The sequence below is a fragment of the Podarcis raffonei genome, chromosome 7, assembly GCF_027172205.1.
Source record: "Podarcis raffonei isolate rPodRaf1 chromosome 7, rPodRaf1.pri, whole genome shotgun sequence".
NCBI lineage: Eukaryota > Metazoa > Chordata > Lepidosauria > Squamata > Lacertidae > Podarcis > Podarcis raffonei.
This window is the reverse complement of record NC_070608.1, coordinates 66980791-67005129: the sequence shown is the minus strand read 5'-3', so window position 1 is coordinate 67005129 and position 24339 is coordinate 66980791. Positions and strand designations below refer to the sequence as shown.

Below are 24339 nucleotides of genomic sequence, written 5' to 3'. Positions count from 1 at the left end.
ATGTCACCCCCCTAAGGGATGACACCTGGGGCGGACCGCACCCACCTTGCTCTGCTGGGCCGAGGCTTTAGTCAGGCTTTAGTGCCACTGTATTCTGCTCTGGTCAGACCTCACCTGGAGTACTGTGTCCAGTTCTGGGCACCACAGTTCAAGAAGGACACTGAGAAACTGGAACGTGTCCAGAGGAGGGCAACCAAAATGGTCAAAGGCCTGGAAACAATGCCTTATGAGGAACGGCTAAGGGAGCTGGGCATGTTTAGCCTGGAGAAGAGGAGGTTAAGGGGTGATATGATAGCCATGTTCAAATATATAAAAGGATGTCACATAGAGGAGGGAGAAAGGTTGTTTTCTGCTGCTCCAGAGAAGCGGACACGGAGCAATGGATCCAAACTGCAGGAAAGAAGATTCCACCTAAACATTAGGAAGAACTTCCTGACAGTAAGAGCTGTTCGACAGTGGAATTTGCTGCCAAGGAGTGTGGTGGAGTCTCCTTCTTTGGAGGTCTTTAAGCAAAGGCTTGACAACCATATGTCAGGAGTGCTCTGATGGTGTTTCCTGCTTGGCAGGGGGTTGGACTCGATGGCCCTTGTGGTCTCTTCCAACTCTATGATTCTATGATTCTATGAGTCTATGATTCTATATCCTACTTCACACACAAAAATGGACTATGGGGCAGAGTTTGACTGGACTATCAATGGCTACCAGCCAAAATGGGTATGTTCTACCCCCAGTATGCCTCTGAATACTAGTTGCTGAAAACCACAGGAGGGGAAAGTGCTGTTTGCTCAGCTCCTGCTTTCGTGCTGGTTGGTCACTTTGGGAATAACAAGTTGGACTAAGTGAGCTATCGGCTTGATCTAGCAGACTTTTATTATGTTCTTATGTAGAGCCATGTTGAACTGCGCTCCAAATTCAGTTCTGGTAGTAAATGTACAAAGGCAGGAAATAATTCCTTGATGTGAACCTATCATGGCCTATTTTGATGCTAGAGTGGGGGAGGCAATACATAGGCAGACGTGGAAGAATTATGACCAGGGTTTCCTACCTTACTTTATTTTGTTACTAATCAGCAGATCTTCACAGCTGCTTTGAAGGCTAAAGGTGGCATTAGGGTCATGTCCTCAATGATACGCCCTCACTAGTTGCTATAAGTTGCACCGAGCAAAGCAGGGGTCAGAAAACTTTTTCAGCAGGGGGCCGGTCCATTGTCCCTCAGACCTTGTGGGGGGCCGGACTATATTTTTTGGGGGGGAAATGAACTAATTCCTATGCCCCACAAATAACCCAGAGATGCATTTTAAATAAAAACACACATTCTACTCATGTAAAAACACACTGATTCCTGGACTATCCCCGAGCTGGATTTAGAAGGCGATTGGGCCGGATCCAGCCCCCAGGCCTTAGTTTGCCTACCCATGGAGTAAAGCAACTTTCATTGCAATCCTATACATGTAGGGGTGTTGGAAAATACCAGTGTAAATGGAAAAGAAAAAGGAAATTTTGCAGTTTGCCTGCTTGCCTGTGATCAGGAATGGAGATCGGTCAAGCAAGTATGATTGGTTTTCATTCACATTGTCACTGTGTGCATTTCTTAAAGCCTGCAAATAATATATAATTAATTGAATGGAAGTTATATGAATAATTATGGTGAGGTGAATAGCATAGAATTTGGCGGAAACCAAATTGCAGTGAAACAGAATCAGCGCTGCCTTGATTTTTTAAAATTAATTCCCTCATTGATTTCCTTTAGTGAGGGGCTTGGAGGATGTTTAACATGCCCCCAGAATAAGCCCATCGCCGAGACTTTTCACTCACACCATTGCCTGGCTAAAGGGAGAGACAGAGAGAAAGAGAAAGCAAACTGCTTGCTCCACAGCGATGAGGTTCGGGTGGGAAGAGAGAGACACGGGCTGGAGCTACACTCACCTTTTGAACATTGTTCTAAAATATCTGGACATTTGGCTTCTTTTCCTTTTTCACAAGGTGAAACTACCCAGTTTCTGGAATGGGATAGCTTTGCAGCACCCTCTGGTGTCACATTTTATTTTTTATTTTTTAAATTTTTTAAATTAATTTTCCACATTTATAACAAATAGAACATATAAAAGACACAAAACAAAACACATTACAATACTAAAAGAAAAAAGGAAGAAAAATAAAAACACTTGTTACTTCAAAAATCCAAATTAACTTTCATTGTTCCTCAAATCTCCTCTAACTGAATTTCCTTGTGACACCTTTGTAGCAGTTCTCCAAGATCATCTTTCTAATACAAGTAACTCCTTCAATTAACTGTCTTCATCTCTTTTCTTATTGGCTTAACTCCATATTACTATACCACATTCTTATTCTAATTCTAGGCCTATTTGATACTTTCAGGTACCTTCTAATTATCTTATATTACAATGTTTAGCTAGATAATCTTTGAATTTCTTCCAATCTTCTTGGTGTTCCACTTCTTTCTGATGGTGGATTCTCCCGGTCAGGACGGCCAGCTCCAAAAACACCAACATCTTCATCTGCCATTCTTCTACCGTTGGTATTTCTTGAGATTTCCATTTTTTTAAAAAAAAAAATTTTTAAAGATCTTTATTGAGATTTTACAAAAACATAAGTTTACAAAATAGAAAAAAGTCGTATAGAAAGAAAAAGATACAAAAAAGAGAACATACAAAAATACATAAAAAAGAAAAAAAAAGACAAAATACAAAAAAAAATAGATAAAAAAGAGTTAAAAACACATCCGTTTTTTGTAACTTTAAACTCATTAGCTTGTTTCCTTGGCCTCCTCACACCTCCCCTTTTTGTATTCCCATTTAAATAATCAAATCAGCAAATCCTTACCCTCTTTCGTTTATCTTAACTCTATATCTTAACATATTATAACTCTATATTTTCATCCATTATCAATTCATTTTTGCATATTCTTATTAACTTTGTTGCTAATGCCACTTATTTTCAATCCAACATCATTTTAACATTCATTAATTTTACAGTGTTTCTGCAGATAGTCTTTAAATTTCTTCCAGTCTTCTTCCACCAACTCTTCTCCCAGGTCTCGAATTCTGCCAGTCATTTCCGCCAATTCCATATAATCCATCACCTTCATCTGCCACTCTTCCAGGGTGGGTAACTCTTGTGTCTTCCAATACTTTGCAATAAGTATTCTTGCTGCTGTTGTTGCATACATAAAGAAAGTTCTATCCTTCTTTGGCACCAGTTGGCCGACTATGCCCAGGAGAAAGGCCTCTGGTTTCTTCAGGAAGGTATATTTAAATACCTTTTTCATTTCATTATATATCATCTCCCAGAAAGCCTTAGTCTTTGGGCACGTCCACCAAAGATGAAAGAATGTACCTTCATTTTCTTTACATTTCCAACATTTATTATCAGGCAAATAATATATTTTTGCAAGCTTGACTGGTGTCATGTACCACCTGTAAATCATTTTCATAATATTCTCTCTTAAGACATTACATGCCATAAATTTCATACCGGTGGTCCACAACTGTTCCCAGTCAGCAAACATAATGTTATGACCAATATCTTGTGCCCATTTAATCATAGCAGATTTAACCGTTTCATCCTGCATATTCCATTTTAACAGCAAGTTATACATTCTTGAAAGTATCTTAGTTTTGGGATCTAACAGTTCTGTTTCCAATTTTGATTTTTCCACCTGGAAGCCAATTTTTTTATCCAGAGATTTCCAATTTTTAGCTAGTAGCAGTCTTGCTGCTGTAGTGGCATACAAAAATAACCTAACATCTTTTTTGGGCAATTCCAATCCTAGGTGTCACATTTTAACAATGTATCGTTAACCTTGTAAGCGAAACATAATACTTATAACCCTTACATTTTGAAATGCTTTCGTAACCCTTTCCTAGCGTTATAAACTACAAGTGTGTCTTGTACAAGCCCATGGTGTCTCACACTTTCCCCCTTACACATCCACCCTCTCTGTTAAGTTGTGGGTGAACATATCAGACGACACAGCGATTCTTCAAACAGTTCTTCTTTATTCACAGGCCAGAACAGAACTGAACTGAAGGGTTCAGCCAGCCTGCTTATATAGAGCTCCACTAGAATGCAACAGTAACCATTTTCTGTAACTATCCAATCACTGAACGTCACTTTCGATCCCTTATTTGCATATGTGGACCTGAACTATCTACAGTATCCCCCTGCTGGCCCAGGGTGAGAACTTCAGTACATAACACTCTCCTCCTTTGAGCCTTCTCCTTAAGCATTGTGCATCTCTCACCTCCCCACCATGCGGGGGGGGGGAGGAATCCTCCCCCACCCAGCAAATCTCCCACGTGAAGCAATGGTGAGGCTGCCGGTTTGGAAGACCCACTCCAAGGTCGCTTGCAGATGGCCAGAGAACAAGGAAGCTCCTGGGTCTCTCTCTCTCTCTCTCCATAACTTTTCTTTTTATTTCACCTTCAGGATTTGCCTGTGTGGCTTAACTTTGTCCTCTCTCCTCTCATGCCTCCATTAAACTCCCCCCCCCATCTCCTCTCTCCACTCCCTCCCACATTTCCACATCTCCCCATTTAACTCTTTCCTGCCTCCTTTTAAACCCTTTCTCAACTTGGAAAGACACCTTTGGGGAGTGATTTTACCCTTTTGGCTTCTTTCTGATCTTTCCCACCACCTCTCGCTATGTAAATTTACACACACACACACACACCATTTCCCCCCATGTATAACACTATATTTCCCCCCCCCCTAAATTTTTGAAGTGTAAAATAAGGGGTTGTCTTATACACGGATAGTGCATAGCACATTTTCTTAATTTTGAGTCCCCAAAAAATAGGGGGTGTCTTATACACACAAAAATACAGTATGTTTGCCTCCGATGATAGACTCACTGAAATGAATTTTAAAAACCCAACCATTAATTCCAAAGAGTTTACACTAGGTAGGATTTAGTTAGATGTCACCTGTTATAACCAAAATATCTTACCCAAAAAGCTCTGCACAAACCAGTTCATCTGAGTGCATTATTCTCATGGGGGGAAAGAGGGAATCTCCAACTTCTGTAGTCCATACTCTGGTATTATATGTGGGACTGCCTTTGAAGATGGCTCAGAAATTGCAGCTGGTGCAGAACTCAGCAGCCAGGTTGCTCACTGAGGCAAGATGGTTTAAGCATATGATACCATTCCTGTTCTGACTGCACTTACTACCAACTAGTTTCTGGGCCCAGTTCTAAGTAAAAAGCCTTCTACAGCTGAAGAACCCAATACTTCAAGGACTGCCTGTCCCCATATGAACCAACCTGGACCCTGCAATTGCCATCTGAGATCCTTTATTGTGTGCCCCCTCCAAAGGAGGTCCAGAGAATAGGCCTTTTCGGTGGTGGCCCCCCATTTGCGGAATGCTTTTCCCAAGGAGACTCGCCTGGCGCTTTCATTATATGTGTTTAAGTGTGAAGCAAACACTTCCCACAATAACCTCTGGCCTTTAACTATCTGTGGCCATTTATAATAGGGTGGGGTGGTTTTATGTATTCCCCCCACCCACTGGTTTTAATGTATCTGTTGAGAAAGAGGAACTTGCAATCCTAATTGCTAAAAACTGGGGGAAAGAAACTGTGCCAACAAAAAAGGAATGGCAAGACAAACTGTTAGAGTATACTGAACTGGCTAGATTAACAGAGGCAATTAGAGATCACACTAGACAAGAGTTTCAAAAAGCATGAGGGAAATGCAGAGAATACTTCACAAAACAGTGCCCTAAAATACAAACCTGGACTTGTTTCGATTAATGTCTGCAGGAGACTTTGTGGATATTTATGTTGGGATTTTAGCCCCCACCAGTTGGGACGCGGGTGGCGCTGTGGGTAAAACCTCAGTGCCTAGGACTTGCCGATCGTATGGTCGGCGGTTCGAATCCCCGCGGCGGGGTGAGCTCCCGTCTTTCGGTCCCAGCTCCTGCCCACCTAGCAGTTCGAAATCACCCCTAAGTGCAAGTAGATAAATAGGGAAGGTAAACAGCGTTTCCGTGTGCTGCGCTGGTGCTGGCTCGCCAGAGCAGCTTCGTCATGCTGGCTACGTGACCCGGAAGTGTCTTTGGACAGCGCTGGCTCCCAGCCATCTCTTAAGTGAGATGAGCGCACAACCCTAGAGTCGGACACGACTGGCCCGTACAGGCAGGGGTACCTTTACCTTAGTTGCCACGCTGGCAGGAAACACCGAGAGCTGTTTACATCAGGTGGTGCCTCACAGCGGGAGAAGGAAGGACAGCCAGTTCTCAGCCTGTGCTCAGCGTATCCTGGGAAGAGTTTCTCTTCCCTTTTCCGCTCTTGGACTAGAGCAGGGTTGAGTCGTGAAACCCAGAGCTGACTGCTCAAGTCATGCAGTCATTTGTATTATTGTTTTATGCTGTTAATAAAGTAGTTTGATTCTACAAAACTGCCTTTTCCCTTCTGATGCTTTGCAAGGGAAACTAGTATGCTTCGTCATGAGAGAGAGGCTGCTTATTTGACCGGTCACCTGGACTGAAGGAGGATTCCTGAACGGCAGCCAGGGAGTGACCATTGGAATGTTTCGCCTTTCGAGTGCACCGGGAGGCTGGCACAGCTCCCGGGAGGCGGGCAATGTTCCAACAATTTAAGTTATAATTAGAAAAATCTTAATACAGTGGTACCTCAGGTTACATATGCTTCAGGTTACAGACTCCGCTAACCCAGAAATAGTGCTTCAGGTTAAGAACTTTGCTTCAGTAAAAGACGAAAGATTTATACGATCTAAAGAGAAACCAGAGTGGCAGCATTAGCTAAAGTGGTGCTCCAGGTTAAGAACAGTTTCAGGTTAAGAACGGACCTCCGGAACGAATTAAGTACTTAACCTGAGGTACCACTGTAATTATTCATAAAGGAAACAGTTTATAAGAAGTAAATAAGGAGGCCAGATACAGGATAAAGGAAGTCTTTTATTTCATTGTTTGTCTTGTTGTATGTTATGCTCACTGTTTGTTATGTTCACGTTTAATGAGGGTGGATTGTGTATTGGGGTGGGTGGGGGTTTATGTTGTAAATAAAATTCCAATAACAATTATTTTAAAAAGAGAGAGAAAGAGGAACTTGCAGCACAATGCATGAACCACATGGAACTTGAGTTTAAAAGGTCGTAGTTAGGTTTTCTTCACTTTCCTGTTGATTTGGCCCAGCATCAGATTGAGAAACAGTGAAGAGTTCAAAAGTAGCAGGGGTATGGTCAGCGAAAGGAGAAAAGGATTGAGGCATATCAGCTGAGTTCTTGGTGGGTGATTGCTTCCTGCTGAAGTAGCGTCTCTTTGCATCCTATGTGATCTGCTGATGTATTTGTAAATGAAGCAATTTCACAAATTTCCACTGTTGCACCATCTAATAAAAGCAGAACTTCTCCCCACTTATTTATTTTTATTTTATTTATTAAATTTATATACAGCCCTTCATTCAAGGGTCACTTGGTGGTTTACAGTTTAAAAACACACACAAAAATCACAACTTAATAGCAAACGAAACAATAACCCACCCCCCCTCACAGCACACAGTTTAAAATGTTATAGATTTTTTAAATAGCCAAAGACCTGGGAGAAGAGGAATGTTTTTGCCTGGTGCCTAAAGATATGTAATGAAGGTGCCAGGTGAGTCTCACCTGGGAAAATGAGGAGCATTTGCTAATAATAATAATAATAATAATAATAATAATAATAATAATATAGCAAACTCGGCATATTGACTGGTTCACTCCATGTAAGTTCCCGACAGTTTTAAAAAAGAATGGACCAGTCACACACTCAGTGAATCAACTCTGAGAAATCAAAATTAAATCTTATTCACACAACACGTAGGTTTCTGAAGCAGCATAGAGGCAGCTCCCACGAAGCCACACCTACAGAAATATTTGCTCAGGATTAGGAATGAGGTTTTGGTGCGTAAATCCTGCCTTTCTGTGTATGTATGAATCACAGAAAGCCGCTCAGAAAGGATATTAACAACATAGCGTGTGCATACTTCTAGTACTGAGGTGTTCAAAGTGAAAGTCAACCGGGCTCTGTCATGTTTCTTAGAGATGAAGAGGGTGCGATTTGGCTGAGACAAGCAAGGTGTGTTATATATGGAATGGAATGTGTCTTTGATGCCTGCTTGTTACCTAGCAACAAGGGAACAAATACTCTTCACATGAAAATCTGATTCTAAGAACCATTGAAGCACATGTCAAATTACAGTATCATACCCAGATTTGAAACTCATAAAGATCGGGTTTGACTGATTGGCAGGTGTGTCAACTCTAGGTGATTGAAGGCGCCTTGGGTCCCTCAGTATTTGATTTAAGGGGGCTGGACCCCCTCAATCCTTTTTTTAAATAAATTTTTATTAGATTTTCCACAGTGATAACACAAACCACAAAGCAAAATGATACACAAAAACAGAAAAAGAAAAAGGGAAAAGGAAAAAAGGGGGAAACAATAAACAGATAAACAATAACAACAAACTTAATTCTTCACAAATCCAACCTTTTAAACATCTTGGTTGACTTCCTCAAATCCCTCCCTTCTGAGTTTCCTTGTAAGTAAAAGTAACAGCTTTCCAATATCATTATTAAACTAAAACAATTTCCAATTATAATCCATTTTATTCACTTTTCTTAACATTCAAAATCCCATTTATTTAATTATAACTTAATTTAATCCCAGGCCTATTTGTTTCTTTCAAGTAATTTCTAATTTTTTATATTACAATATTTATTCAAATAGTCCTTGAATTTCCTCCAGTCCTCTTGAAACTCCTCTTCTTTCTGGTCGCGGATTCTTCCAGTCAGGTCAGCTAGCTCCGAAAAGTCCATCATCTTCATCTGCCAATCTTCCACTATTGGCAGTTCTTGTGTTTTCCAATTTTTAGCAAGTAATATTCGGGCGGCCGTTGTGGCAGACAAAAGTAATTTAACATCTTTCTGGACCCCCTCAATCTTGAGGCAGCCCAGAGGGCATCATGTACACGACGTCATGGGTGCTATGCATAACACACGTCACAGGTCCTCCAGAGCGCTCCGCCTCCTCCATCCCATGCACACCATATGTGTGATGTGCGATGGACCCCTTCAATCTTGGGACCTCTTGGCACCTCTGTTGAATGGGTATTTTGGGGGTTTACCTCTGCAGAATTTATATCAGAGGTCAGGTAGGGTAGAGCTGCTAAGCTAGCTTCTCAGCAGGAGGGTGGCTTCTGTTTCCTGGGAGGGGGGAAGCAGGAAAGGAAGGTGGTAGGTGGCGCGGAGGCCAGCGCAGAACAAACACACTGACAGAGACAGCCCAATGCTAAAGCCGTACCAGCTTTGCCCGTCCCCTTCCCATGAAGATGCAGCGACTCACCTGTTGGGAGGTCAGGTGAGCGCCGCCATCCCATCAAATTGTCTGCTATTGACTAGCCTTTCAAGCATGTCCCACTCAGTGCATGGATTTCTCTCTTTAGTATGTCTGATTTATTTTCAGTTTTCTTTTTTATGTGAGCATATGACTATAAAGAAGGCTGATCACCAAAGAACTGATGCTTTTGAATTACAGTGGTACCTCGGGTTAAGAACTTAATTCGTTCTGGAGGTCCGTTCTTAACCTGAAACGGTTCTTAACCTGAAGCACCACTTTAGCTAATGGGGCTTCCTGCTGCCGCTGTGCTGCCGCTGCACAATTTCTGTTCTCATCCTGAAGCAAAGTTCTTAACCTGAGGTAATATTTCTGGGTTAGCGGAGTCTGTAACCTGAAGTGTATGTAACTTGAAGCGTATGTAACCCGAGGTACCACTGTATGGTGCTAGAGGAGACTCTTGAGAGTCCCATGGACTGCAAGAAGATCAAACCTCTCCATTCTGAAGGAAATCAGCCCTGAGTTCTCACTGTTTATATTTATTAGTCAGTGTTTTCTTGCCAGGGCAACTCAATGCAACTTACAGAAAACTAGCATACATTTACCAGTAGTGATGTATGGAAGTGAGAGCTGGACCATAAAGAAGGCTGATCGCCGAAGAATTGATGCTTTTGAATTATGGTGCTGGGGGAGACTCTTGAGAGTCCCATGGACTGCAAGAAGATCAAACGTATCCATTCTGAAGGAAATCAGCCCTGAAGCTGAGGCTCCAATACTTTGGCCACTTCATGAGAAGAGAAGACTCCCTGGAAAAGACCCTGATGTTGGGAAAGATGGAGGGCACAAGAAGAAGGGGATGACAGAGGACGAGATGGTTGGACAGTTTTCTTGAAGCTACCAACATGACTTTGACCAAACTGCGGGAGGCAGTGGAAGACAGGAGTGCCTGGCGTGCTCTGGTCCATGGGGTCATGAAGAGTCGGACACGACTGAACGACTAAATAACAACAATGATCTGTAGGACATGTTCATATTTGTTGCACGTATCGACATATCCATGTGTATTTGAGGACTGCTGTCTCAATATTTAATAGGTGACAAGTTCAAGAGATTTTCCACATTTCACAGAGGGGGAAAACTGCTTTGAATTGCCCCAAAAAGATGTTAGATTGTTTTTGTATGCCACTACGGCGGCAAGACTGTGATTAGCTAAAAATTGGAAATCTCAAGAAATACCAACAATAGAAGAATGGCAAATGAAGATGTTGGACTTTTTGGAGCTGGCCGACCTGACTGGAAGAATCCGCGACCAGAAAGAAGAGGAGTATCAAGAAGATTGGAAGAAATTCAAAGAATACTTAGCCAAATATTGTAACATAAGATAATTAGAAGATACTTGGAGGTATCAAATAGGTTTAGGATTAGAATAAGAATGAATTGTAACACATTAAGGATTAGAAAACCAATAAAAAAGAAGAGGATAGTAAATTGAAGGAGTCAATTTCATTAGAAATATGATTTTGAGAACTGTTACAAGCTAATACAATGAAATTCAGTTAGGGGGGATTTGAGGAAGTCTGTTAACAATGAAAGTTAAATTAGGTCTTAGAAGTAATATGTGTTTTTATTTTCTTTTTTTAGTATTGTAATTTTTGTATGTGTGTGTTTTGTATGTTATTTCTGTTATAAATGTGGAAAATTAATTTAAATTAATTAATTTTGAAAGCTCTTGCTCAAAGGCTCGGTGATACATTGTGTATCAGCCCCACAGCATAGCAGCAGGAAAACACTGATATTTCTATGACAGTGATGTCATGCTTACATTCTTTTTTTTTTAAGGTCACCGACTCTTGCCTAAGATGCTTCAGTCATTCCATAGGATCACAGCCTTAGGGCAAATGTATATTGCATCACCTACTGTGGAAAGTTTCACTGGGAGTGGTGAGAAATCCTATATAATCAGCCTGACTTGCACTTAGAGTTACACTTGGGTGAAGAGAGTGCCTGCTTTAACAGCTGGGTTAAACAAGGTATGTAAAACTACAATTCTCATCTTTTTTCTGTTTTTGCTGTTTATGTCTTTTGCTGTTGCATGTCTTAAGGTCAATCAGTGTCAGAGACAGAGTTTACAATCGAATCCGGTGCATATTTATCCAGAAGTAAACCCCACAGTGTTCAAAGGGACTTAAAGGTAAAGGTAAAGGGATCCCTGACCATAAGGTCCAGTCGTGACGGACTCTGGGGTTGCGGCACTGATCTCGCTTTATTGGCTGAGGGAGCCGGCGTACAGCTTCCGGGTCATGTGGCCAGCATGACTAAGCCACTTCTGGCGAACCAGAGCAGTGCACGGAAACACCATTTATCTTCCCGCTGGAGCGGTACCTATTTATCTACTTGCACTTCGTGCTTTTGAACTGCTAGGTTGGCAGGAGCAGGGACCGAGCAACGGGAGCTCACCCCATCGTGGGGATTCAAACCGCGACCTTCTGATCGGCAAGACCTAGGCTCTGTGGTTTAACCCACAGCGCCACCCACGTCCCTTCAAAGGGACTTACTCCCAAGTAAATATGCATAAGATTGCAGCAGTTCAACAGGGAACTTTCATAAAAACCACATCAAAATGTGCTCTATTAGAGATGAATATGACTTAGAAGGCAGGACTAGATCTAATGAGATTACATTACAGCAGGGGAGAGTTAAGTGGTGTTAATATTAGGAGAAAGTTCTTGATGGTAAGAGTGATTTGACAAGGGAACCAATTGCACAGAGGGATGGTGAGCTTTACACTCCTGAGCCTTTTTAATATTTTGTGGAAGCTGACCAGAGTCGCTGGGGAAAGCCAGACAGATGGGTGGAGTATAAATAAATTATTATTATTATTATTATTATTATTATTATTATTATTATTATTATTATTAAGTAGAGGGTGTATGGTCCATTTTCAGTCAGGAAAAGGCAGCAAGCCAAAGGTAACCTGCCTTTAGAAAGAGAAAATAGAAAATATATTATACAATTGGGACCTTCAGCACAATGTACTCACTGACTTCTCCAGTCATGCCTTCCTTCTGCCTGCTTCTCCTCCCAGATAGTGAATATTCCATGCCCACTGAGCAATCTCAGTCCCCGTTGGGATGTTTTGGGATTCCTACGCCTGTAGCGATTTCCACTAAATAAGCTTTGTACTTTTGCAAGCTTGGGTTTTCTGCCAAGCCTCCTAGTACTTATCTCTTGTATGTGGATGGTGTTTCATTTTGTTCTAGATAAGGTTTCATAGATACCTCAGAACTTTGGGGTTATGAAGCCTCTGTGCCCAGAGTCCTGAAGAAATGAACACACAGAGAGGTCTAGGTGCATAGGCTTCCCCCACTCAGAGGTCCACACATGGATCATAGAATCATAAGAGTTGGAAGGCACCTAAGGGTCATCTAGTCCAACCCCCTGGATGTTGGGGTTCAGGGTGAGGGGGTCATATAGGAAAGTGTCTGAGTCAGTATTGCCAGTTTTGCCTATGCAGACTGGCAGCAGCTCTCAAGGGTTTCAGGGCAGAAATCATATAATTGCAGAGTTGGAAGGGACCACAAGTATCATCTAGTCCAACCCCCTTCCATGCAGGAATATTTTGCCTACGTGGGACTCAAACCCACGACTCTGAGATTAAGAGTCTCATGCTCGACTGATGGAGCTATCAGGAGCTCTTCCCAGCCCTGCCTGGAGACTGTGGGGATTGAACCTGTGTCCTTCTCCATGCAAAGCAGATGCTGTACCACTGAGCCACACCCTAAACCTCATACAACCTCAGAAGCAGGGCCAACTGCACGTGGGCCTCCTTCATGCCATTAGCCTATAACAGGGGCTATTCCCACAACCATCTTACAAGACGTAACCTGTGAAAGGTTGGGCAGAGTGCAATACAGTACATAGCTAGCTTAGTTGGGTGGAACTGAACTGTGAATGGCAAGACCTGTTAGAAAACTATAAGGAGCGTGAGAGGCAAAACTAGACCTGACAGGACAAGAACAAGATGCTTCAAATGGATAGATAAGCCGTGAAACAAAGGAACCTGCCAAGAACTATGGATGGCAACACTTCTTCCAAAGCTGCCCAGCCCAAAGTTCTCCAGGGCAAATTCTGCTGAGAGCTTGGGACAACTTCTCTGGTGTGCCTGAGTTAAGTGTTTGTCAAGGAAGGAACAGTAGCAAGCTGCCTGATATTTACAAAAGTGCTAGGTTCAAGAAGACATGTGTCCCAAGATGATTAAACCTAGGAAATGCTATCTTACGTTAACAGGAAGTATGTGGTAAGCAATTCTTTGCTTGACATATTCATACAAAGAACAGGATACAGTTTCCTGTGGGCTATGGTCAGAGGCGGATTTAGGGGAGCACGACTGGTTCGGTCACACTGGGTGCAGTCTCAAGGGCACTGCAGCAGGCGCCACAACTATGATGCATAACGGAAGGCGAGAGGCAGGCAGGTGCTAGATTTTGGCATTGTACAGGGTGCCGCCGAAATTTGAGACCCCAAGGTCTGCCACTGCTGTCATTTCCTAACCCTGTGGCACAATTGCATACCCTGCCTCACAATCAGAGAAACACACATGGTGAGTAACCCCATCATTCTAGTCGTGATGGCCTTCTTCTGACCCCACTGTCTAAGGCAGTCTGCATCTGTACACTAGTTGTGGGAATCGGAGGAGTGCTGTTGCACTCAGGGGCTGTCATGAATGTAGCCCCACTAGAGCACAGCGGGAGCGTCAGCCTCAGAAATTGAGCTAAGCGAGCAAGGGGCCGACTTTGCAGAGGAGAGCTGTGTGTAAGAGTTTAGATAGGACAGCCCGGCCCTCCTCATTCCCAGGGAAGAAGCTATTAGCTACCAAGGAGAGGAAGAGTTGGAAGTTGCCCCGAGCGTTGCCAGGCAACTAGCAGATAAGCCAGAGTCTGAGGCTGTGTCTTCTGGGAGTGAGGAGGAGACGGACCAGCCATTCAGTCCTTGTACTAGGAGGCGGAAGAAACTCAGAGAATGACGTAAGGGAAGGAGAAGAAAGGAGGAATTTTGGCGTTCTTCCTGTGAGCCAGTGTGGTGTAGTGCTTAAGAGCGGTAGTCTCGTAATCTGGTGAACCGGGTTTGCATCTCCTCTCCTCCACATGCAGCTGCTGGGTGACCTTGAGCTAGTCACACTTCTCTGAAGTCTCTCAGCCTTACTCACCTCACAGAGTGTTTGTTGTGGGGGAGGAAGGAAAAGGAGAATATTATCTGCTTTGAGACTCCTTTGGGTAGTGATAAAGCGGGATATCAAATCCAAACTCTTCTTATTCTTCTTGTTGGGAGAGAGATGGTGAGTCAGACTGAGCAACTACTGTTAATGAGAGCATCCAGGAGGCCGTGCTCTGAATGTGTGTTTTTCTTGTAAATAAACTTGCATAAAACTGATGGAGAGACGTTACTGCTTATCAAGCTGCTTGCTTGCCAGAGATAATTACAGGTTCTGCTTGTGGGCTTCCCATAGGCACCTGGCTGGCTACTGTGCGAACAGAATGTGGGACTAAGCTGGCAGGCCCAGAGGAACTCTAGAAACATCACCACTGTCTGGAAAGCATGGTCCTACCTTGAAACCTGACTTGACCAAGGAAAGGGAAGGGCCATCATTGAAAGGAGAATGTGTACCCAGTTGTTCAGGGAGACAACTGAGAATAATAATGGCATGAGCTTTCATTTATTATGCAGGAAAAGAACTGTGCCCTGGGGTTTTAAAAGTTTTTGAAACACTTGTCCAACTCTTCTTGCAGAGAGAATATGAACTTTCTAGCCACTGTGTATTTTTCTCACTAAGATGGAATATTGGTATGGTCATGATAGGGTTGCCATATTTCAAACAGTGAAAATCCAGACAGATAAGCTGTTGAGCTTTTTGGGGGGGAATTGTTGAGCTTATTTTGTTTGCATTTTTGAGCAAAGTTGTGAGCTATTTTGGAGACTTTGCAAAAGAAGGCGTTTTGGACCTATTTTTAAGGGAAAGTGGCAAAAACGACACTTCCGACATGGGTTGCCATACGTTAGGATTTTCCATGGCATTTTTGCGATTTCTGCCAGGACACTGCTTCCAACTGCAGTATTCCAGATATGTCCGGGAAATATCTGCATATCTAGGTAAGGTTAAAATTCTGGAGAGCCACTGCCAGCATAGAGTACATAATACTGTGCTAGAGGGGTTCTATATTGCTAGCACTTGCTTGTGTAAGCAGTCGGTCACCAAGTCATGTGGCAACAGTCCTTGACAAAATGTGTAGGAACATCTGGCATGCATTGTTCAAGTTGCATCCACATATATGATGTAATTAAGAACTGAACAGGCAAATGAACTATTTGCGACTCTCCTAAACCGAAAGCATGGTCTTTTTAATTTCTCAAGTCAGGATCAATGTGCCATAATGAAAGATTTTGGCACAAGAAAGACTTCAAACCACATTACTAGTATCTACTGCTACAAAACTAATGCAAGACAGGCAGGAAGACAGTTTTTGTGGTCCAAATGACTGATGGCTTTTTCCGGACGGCTTATCTTTCAGGCCAGTTGCCTGATCATCAAAAGCTTCCAGAATTTCTTCAGTAGGAAAGAGGCATGCACAACGGTCCCTGGTGAACAAGTAAACAGTTTTAAAGCTTATTCTCTCTCTCTCTGTAACTAGGTTTAAATAGCAATGGAGGAACTGAGTACAGCCAATGGTGGTTTTGCCATTGATTTTTTCAAACACGTGTGCAAGGCTCAAAGCAACAAAAACATCCTATTCTCACCATGGAGCATCTCGTCTGTTATGGCCACACTGTATCTTGGGGCTAAAGGCCATACTGCAGAGCAGATAGCAGAGGTAAGCTTTGTGCTATTAATAACTTAAATCGGGGTTAGGGAACTGGGTGTGGCCAATGAGCTAGAGTCTTATCTCTGTAGATAAGTTTGGGTCAAGTTTGACAGTGGGTGAGATTATCTCCACCTGTCGTCCACTTGATCTCACAATGACATCAGGTGACCCATTGTGCAATGAATGGATAAGAACCAAGTCCTACCCACCCCTCTAAAAAAGATGGGCACCTCCATTAAGCAAAGGCCTGGGTAAACAGAAAAATCTTAGCCCAGTGCCTAAAAACTGACAGTGATGGCACCAGGTAGATCTCCCATTTCATAGATGGGGGTCCACCACCGAAAAGACCTGTTCTCATGTGGTCGCCTTCCACACTTTTCTCATGTGGAGTGCACAGATTAAGACTGTAGGAAATGGGCTGGTTCATATGGGGTGAAGTGGTATATATAAATTACACACAAGAGAAATAGCTGCTCAACCTTGCTCCTGGTCCCCGGGGTGTAATGTCATTTTCTCTATGCACTCTCAAGAGCAGAGGCCTAACTCAATCTACTTGCATAGTTTCTGGAGCTTGTAAATCCTACCAGCAATGTTGGATCCCGCTGTGCCTGGAATTGCATTGTCCTGCTTTGCACAGATTGCTAAGCCGTAGTTAACGTTTGAGGCTGGGGAGAAATTAGATTCAGTTTGCATGTACAGGCAAATGTATCCATTTCAACTTTCCAGAGTAATGCGAGAGCCAATATGAGAACACAATGATCCTTTAAAATTTGCACTCATCTGAATTTTGCGGTGAACTAATTAAACCATAGTGTTTACAGAAATGCACATTCTAGATTAAGGTCTGCTTTAAAATGCATATATTAGTGAAAATAATACAGAAAGATACTTTATATTAAGAAAATTGCTTTACAAAAATGTGTATATTCGGCAAAACTGCATACAAGAATGGGTATACTGGAAGAAATCCACACAAAAATTCTGGGGAATTTTCAGGAGAACCCTTTGTTTAAAAAATGCAAACCAATACAGAAATGTGAACAGCTTAATTTGGAAAAAAGAGACAATTGGAGATAGATAAAGCTGAGACATCTTTAGCTTTTGGGAGGGCTCACTATGGTGAACATCAACTAACGTTTATAAATCAACTTACAAACCACGGTTATTGTAAGCACATGACTTTATACGCCTCACATAACAACTTCTTATTGCTTATGTTTTTCTTTGGGTTTGTTTTAATTTGCAGGTGCTTCACTTTAACAAATCTGGGAGAAGTGAAACTGCCCATGCTATGAGACACCCACGCGTGTACTCCAAAATGGAGGAGCTGTTGAATAACCCCTGCATCGCTATTCGGAAGGTAATTTTTGGAAAAACCAAAGTTCATCTCAGACGAATGTATGCAGGGCAGGTTTTTTGTTTGTTTTTTAAAACAGACTTTGGTGTTAACTTCTTTTCCAGCCTACTTTGTCCTAGTTCACTTGGCGATTTGGAAAGAATGTCCTAGTTGATACAAAGTTTTAGCTTTCAAAAAAACCAACACTTTAAACCATCAAGTATGTGGACAAGCACAGAGAGAATACTTATCACTTACGTGACAGAGCAACCATGACACATCTCCCCTCCCTTTAAAAATACCCTGCAATGTATATTCATTGGCAATTAAGTTACATGCAGCTTGAATATATGGATGTTTACAGGCAAGCAAGATTGTAAGAAGTTACTCCCAGCTAAGTGTGCATAGGGAAGCAGCCATAGTCTCTTTTAACAACACTGCTTTGTTACTTGACAGAAATCTGGATGTCTTAGAGTCAACAGAAATATAAGCTGCAATAAAAGAACAGTGGAATTTAAGCATATATTCCCATTTACATCCATTGAAATGAATATGACTTGGGCCTGCTTAAGTCTCTCCGGATGTATCTTGTCATGGAGAAACCTAGATATGGGTATCTGGGTATGCTTTTCTGGGATATATTCCAAGGGAAATAACTGGCGCAGACCACACCCCAGTTCCACGTGGAAACTTAAAAAGGTATTAACCTCCCCAGACAAACTTTGGAGAATTGTTCTCTTCATCTTGTAGCTAAAAAGGAAAAGATTAAGAGCCTTCACACAAGTGGAGCTGTTTGCATGTTAACACCCAATTCCAGCAGTGGTTCCTTATTGCATCTGTTGTGGAGACAGGAGAATCTATCAATTTTGGTTTCTATTTTTTTCCAATTTTTGATAAAGTTCTCCACACTTCTGCATCTGTTTGGGATTTTCATGAGTCCGCCTCATTGACATTCTCCTCACATACATCTTTTTAGATGTAGTTTTGCCTCTCACATACTTTTTTTGCAGGCAATTTCCCTTCACCCAATGCATCTTATATTATTTTTTACTAATATCTGCATTTTAGGCAAATTTACCGCTGCTATGAACACTTCTTTGGTTGGAGAAGTGCATCACAAAATCCAGAGAAGTGTGAATTTCAAATTCTAACCACAGAAAAAGAAGGGGAAAGGGGAAAGGAGGCAAGATGTGTTGACAATGTGGGTTAATATAAATGTGTGGCCTAAGGGGGACAAATGAGAGGTAATGCGGGGACAAAACAAACTGCAGTAAGAGGTAATGGCTGAATGTGGGATTAATCAATGTTGCAATTCTCTGTTTAAGCCCCCTCCTGAAACATCAAGCAACATACATTCAAGATTTCTGGAACTTAGTCAAGAAATCAGCAAACCTACAAAGCATTTTCTGCTTCGAAGTGTCAACCAGCTATATGCAGACAAATCGGTGCCTCTCCAAAAAGTGAGTGGAGCCTGTAGATGTGACCCTGGAATCAGAGTTGATAATTTAATAAAAACATGGAATAACTGCCTATTACAACAATAGGAGTGTATTCATAGTTTTAATTTGCTTCTATGGGTGTAGTATCCTGTAGTATCCTGTAGTGTAGTATCTTAGTATCCTGTAACTTTTGTTTCACCCTCATTGGCATGGCTGAAATGCCTTAAGAGTATTTTTTTACCTTTAAGGAATTCATATTGTCAATGAAGAAATACTATAACGCAGAGCCACAAACAGTAAACTTTCAAGAAGCCGCGGAAGAAGTCAGAAAAGAGATCAATTCTTGGGTTGAACACCAGACAGAAGGTGAGCTCAAAATGGTTGCTCTGCTATAGGCCTGAATGATATATTGATATATCGCCCAGGACCGGTATGTGGGTACAGACTGTGATGAAAACTTCACTCAGCGGTATATCGCTGGTGAAACCATAACTGCTCTTGAGTCCCTCTGTCTCCAGCGCCCAGGGGACAAAGAAACTAGCCAGGAGCTGGAGGCAGAAGGACTCAAGAGCAGTGCCGGTTTCACCAGCAATATACCACTGGTGAAACCGCCATTGCACTCTGCCGCCCTCGCCTCAGCCAAGCAGTTTTACAGAGCCACCAAGCCACCACCGGTTCGCATAAGCCAGTGGCGGGATGGGGGCTCCGTTCAAGTGCTCCCCCTCCCCGGCTAAGAGATCCCTGCCCCCGCTCCTGCTTGCATGCGAGTAAGAGTGGGATTGGGGCTGCTCAGCTGTGAAGCATGAAGCCTGTATAATCCAGCAAAACAACACTCTCCCATTTGTGTTCTTGCTGGGTTTTTAATTCTAGAGTTAGTATATAGTCGACATGACTAGAAGCCACTCATAGCTTTTTCCTCCATAAACCTGTCTAATCCCCGTTCAAAGCTATCTCCAGTGACAAGGGATGGAGAAACAAATTTTTCCAGTTCAAATTTAAAGAAAAACCCACGTAAATTTGCATTTCTCAAAACAATAGGCAAACCAAAACATACCCATCCTTCAAAATCCACACGTCTCTGAATTTTGCAGGGCAGTTCACCAGCTGAGTAATTATTGTTATTATTTATTGATTCACTTGCCAAAAAAGCTTCTAAGTGGTTTACAAGTATAAAGCCAAATACAAAACTATATCCACTAGTTCAAGTACGTACGAATATGAATATATGTACATAAAAACACACATATTAGTGAAATAGAAAATGCATTCTTGTAGTGGGAAATGTTGTGCAAAAATGTGTATATTTAGAAAGATAGGTTGGGGCAAGTCCACAGAAAGTTTTAAGGTAAAGTCACATTTCTTGTTATCTAAAAAAAGACCTACACTTTTTCCGATGTGTACAGCTGACAAAACATATGATGACTTCTTTCTCTTCCCTACTTCTTCTCCCAAACAAGGTAAAATACAGAATCTATTGAATGAGGGGTCTATCGATTCGCTTACCCAGCTGATCTTGGTAAATGCACTGTACTTCAGAGGAAACTGGGCAAAGCCATTTAAGAAACAAGACACAACACAGCAGCCCTTCAGACTTAACAAGGTAAATAATTAGATACTGCTGAATAAAAAAAGGCAATAAGGCACTTCAAGCTACTATAGTCCATTGCCATGCCTATGATGGTATCATGTACCTTGTTCTGCACTGTAAAGTAATGTAAGGGAGAGAGATCTCTTCTCCAAATAGCATACATAAAATGCATTTTTTCCTGGTTCCCCCATGAAGTTTAAGGCTCATGGACATGAAAGCATATTTGTCATATTGCAGCGAACGAGTAAGCCGGTGAAGATGATGTTCCAGCATGGTAACTTCAATTGGAACTACATAAAAGAAGTGAAGACTCAGATTCTTGAGCTCCAATATGTCAACAATGACCTCAGCATGTTTATACTCCTCCCTGATGACATCACTGATGACACCACTGGCCTGGAAATGGTAAAGAAAAGTAGTACTATTTAGAATATTTTAAAAGGGGGGGTTGCTTTTTTAAAAAAATTCCAGTTATTCACTGTGTGTGTAGACAGTGCTTCTTTTGGCATATTTTGTAGGAAAATGACTGAATTGCTTAGGATATAGAAAGATAGGGATTTGGAACTTTGTCTCAATTGAAAATGACCCTTGATGTATTGGAAATGGGTTCATTCATCATGCCATGTGGGGAATCACACAAACTCAGAAGAGAAAATTCATTTCTAGTTATCCAAAACCCAAGAACATTGAGAGAAAAAGCTTGCCTTCCCGAAGGTTTTGCAAATGAGTGTGTTTTCATAACATCCAAGCAACATTTCTACACGTCTAAAGGTGATGGGTGGATATGGATGTTGCACGCTGATTTCTCAACAGACGTTCATGAGTTTGGCCCAAGAATACAGATTTCGTGTAATCATTTTGGCAGCCAGTGTGGCGTGGAGAAAGTTGAAAGGGAAACCTCCACCCATATTACTTGATCCTGGGGGATCCAATGAATCAGAATGCTGGAAGATTTGGGAGAGACATCAGGAACACATGAAAAACTTCCCTAAACAGGGCTGCCTTCAGATGTCTTCTAAAAGTCAGATAGTTGTTTATTTCCTTGACATCTGATGGGAGGGTATTCCAAAGGGCGGGCGCCACTACCGAGAAGGGCCTCTGCCTGGTTCCCTGTAGCTTCACTTCTTGCAATGAGGGAACCTCCAGAAAGCCCTTGAAGATAGACCTCAGTGTCCGGGCTGAACAATGGAGATGGAGACACTCCTTCAGTTTTCGGTTTTCAGACATTTCGGAACTGGAACGGTCTTCTGGAAAGGATTATGTTCGAAAACTGAGATACCGCTGTATTCAATTGGGCTTGTTCAAGTGTTAGCCTCTCATCTAAATTAGTCATATCCTGCTTTAATAACCCCATAGATATTTGTAGATGAAAATCTTGTTCCATTTCACCTCTTTTTTTTGCAGATACGTATTTTTCATCTTGTGATATACTGTGTTGACTGTTGAAAACCTTTGACATTGCACTCAGTGCTAGAAGAATGCATTGCATCATAGCTGAAGGGATCTGTAAACTAGCTTGGACTTAAAAAAATAATAATACTTGCAGTGTTTTGCTGTTCATCAATCAGTATAGTGTATATTCCCCAAAACAACATTCAAACACAGTTGTACATTTAGCAAACCTGGATAACTTTTCCAACTTACTGATCATTTGATTTTCTTTGTGTCTGCAGCTAGAAAATAAATTGACTTATGAAGCCTTATCCAAGTGGAGCAGCCCAGAAGAAATGGAAGAAATTGAAGCAAATGTGTATCTTCCTAGGACCCAGTTAGAAGATCACTATGAGTTAAAGGCAGATTTGACCAGCATGGGGATAACAGATGCCTTCACTGTAGGCCAAGCCAATTTCACCGGAATGTCTGAAAAAAGCAAGCTGATTTTGTCCCAAGTTTTCCACAAGTGCTTTGTTGACATTAACGAAGAGGGCACAGAGGCTGCTGCTTCGACAGGTGCTACTATAGATGGGCGAAGTACAGGGGGTGCGACTTTGTTTGCCGCTGACCACCCTTTTCTCTTTTTTATCCGGCATAATGAAACTAAAAGCATCCTCTTCTGGGGCAGATTCTGTTGCCCTTAAAGTATTTCAGCTTTCGACATGACTGGAAGAATCCGCAACCAGAAAGAGGAGGAAACACAAGAAGACTGGAAGAAATTTAAAGAATATTTAGTGAGATACTGTAATATCAGCTAATTAGGAAATCCCTAGAAGTAACAGATTAGGCTAAGGGATAGAAAAAGATTAATAATAAAGATTATTATGGATGACAATTGGAAGAGAGGTTAAGAAGTTTGTAATGAAAGAAGATACTGATGTTATAAATATGAAATTGGGAACTGCTAAATATGTAATATGATGAAATCCAGATTGGAGGGTGTCGAGGAAGTCTTTTAGCAATGTGAATACACCAGGGAATAAGAAGAAAAAAATCTTCTTTTATTTTATGGGTTTTTATTATTGTTGTTAAGTTTTTATGTTGTGTCAAATGGAATGTTTTTCTTTTGTGTTTTTGTCTATGTGTTATAAGAGAAAACTAATAATTTTTTTTGGAGGGGGGAATTAAAGTATTTCAGCTTTCTCTTAGCAAACAGGAAGGATCTTGCAGCAGCAGGAATGTGGCACAACAGAGGCACCGTTTTCCAAAGCTATGTCCAAATATGGTGTTCTCGCCTGTCTTTCTTTTATGCTTGCAGAGGGAGTGCATACAGCCACAGCTGACATGTGCTCAGCAAGAAGTCAACTCACTCTCAAACCATGCATAAAGTAGTCTCTAGGGTTCTTGGTTTTTTTGCTATGTCTCCTTCTAAATTGCATTGTTTGGTATACACAGGGCCTTGATGCAATCCTTTTCAACAATAGACTTGCTGATGGGAGAAAAATAAAAACTAGTCCGTGGCTGTCAGTGGACCTGCACCCTAGTAATTATATATTTTTTTAATTTATTTTATTAAATTTGTATACCACCATTCATCTGAAGATCTCAGGGCGGTTCATAGCATAAAAATACAAGATAAAAGAATACAAAGCATAGGAGCCAACTCATTGGGGCCGAGGGGGTCTTCAGCCCCCCAATAAAATATTTGAGGGGCTGCCCCCCCAAGTTAAAGAGCATTGCCATTAAAATGGTGTGCATGTGCTACATCATGTGATTATGTGGGGCAGGGCTTACCTCTCCCCCCCCCCAATATTTTATTCAAGTTGGCACCCGTGAGACAAGGTATATAATAAAAACAAAAACAAAACAATAACCTCCGTTTCCTAAAAACATATTTAACTTGGGACTCGGCTACATTAGTAAAGAAACAACAATTTGAATGCTCTATAAACATGCAACACCTGATGATGCCAGAAAGCCGGAATTTTTTATACATGATTTTCCATAGTCCCCCCCCCCCTTTTGTTACAACTATCTAATTTCTGCCTTATTTATAGCATCCCCCCACCCCCATGTAGTTCCACCCATGTTATGGGATATTAATCAGCTAAACACCTGGTTGAAGAGGAATGTTTTCACCTCGCGCCTAAAGGTGTACAAAGAAGAAGATTTATTGCATTGCGTTCATGTATAAATGTTGCATTAAATACCATAAACGTAGGGTTGTAATTTATATTGTGCGTGGCGATCGCTTGTCATTTCCCCCCATGTTGCAATGTGTGTGTGTACATACATAACAGAATGTGTAATATAGCAAATAAAATTAATTTTACTACACCATCAGGAATGCAGAATGTTTGATGTCTGGTAGAGGTGGGAATTGAAACAAAA

General features: G+C 41.7%; 1 protein-coding gene and 1 long non-coding RNA gene across 2 annotated transcripts; one reads left to right on the top strand and one right to left on the bottom strand.

Moving 5' to 3' along the window:
- Positions 1-6919: 6919 nt before the first annotated feature.
- Positions 6920-8117, bottom strand: LOC128416899 (uncharacterized). Its single transcript, XR_008331341.1, has 2 exons — positions 8006-8117; positions 6920-7321 (listed from the first exon to the last, which is right to left on the bottom strand). It is a non-coding gene; the product is annotated as an uncharacterized LOC128416899 (long non-coding RNA).
- Positions 8118-15957: 7840 nt separating this feature from the next.
- On the top strand, positions 15958-23960 carry LOC128417851 (plasminogen activator inhibitor 2-like). The gene is made up of 7 exons (XM_053397048.1): positions 15958-16220; positions 17458-17571; positions 18873-19007; positions 19235-19352; positions 20444-20586; positions 20812-20979; positions 22248-23960. Exons 1-7 carry the CDS (start codon positions 16053-16055, stop codon positions 22650-22652), a joined length of 1251 nt encoding a protein of 416 aa, XP_053253023.1. The 5' UTR covers positions 15958-16052; the 3' UTR covers positions 22653-23960.
- Positions 23961-24339: the final 379 nt, after the last annotated feature.

Bases quoted from the DNA above. Each gene is read 5' to 3' on its own strand.
- LOC128417851 (XM_053397048.1), top strand. From the start codon at position 16,053: ATGGAGGAACTGAGTACAGCCAATGGTGGTTTTGCCATTGATTTTTTC. The intron at 16,221-17,457 runs GTAAGCTTTGTG...TTTAATTTGCAG, and splicing joins CTGCAGAGCAGATAGCAGAG to GTGCTTCACTTTAACAAATC. The intron at 19,353-20,443 runs GTGAGCTCAAAA...CTCCCAAACAAG, and splicing joins GGTTGAACACCAGACAGAAG to GTAAAATACAGAATCTATTG.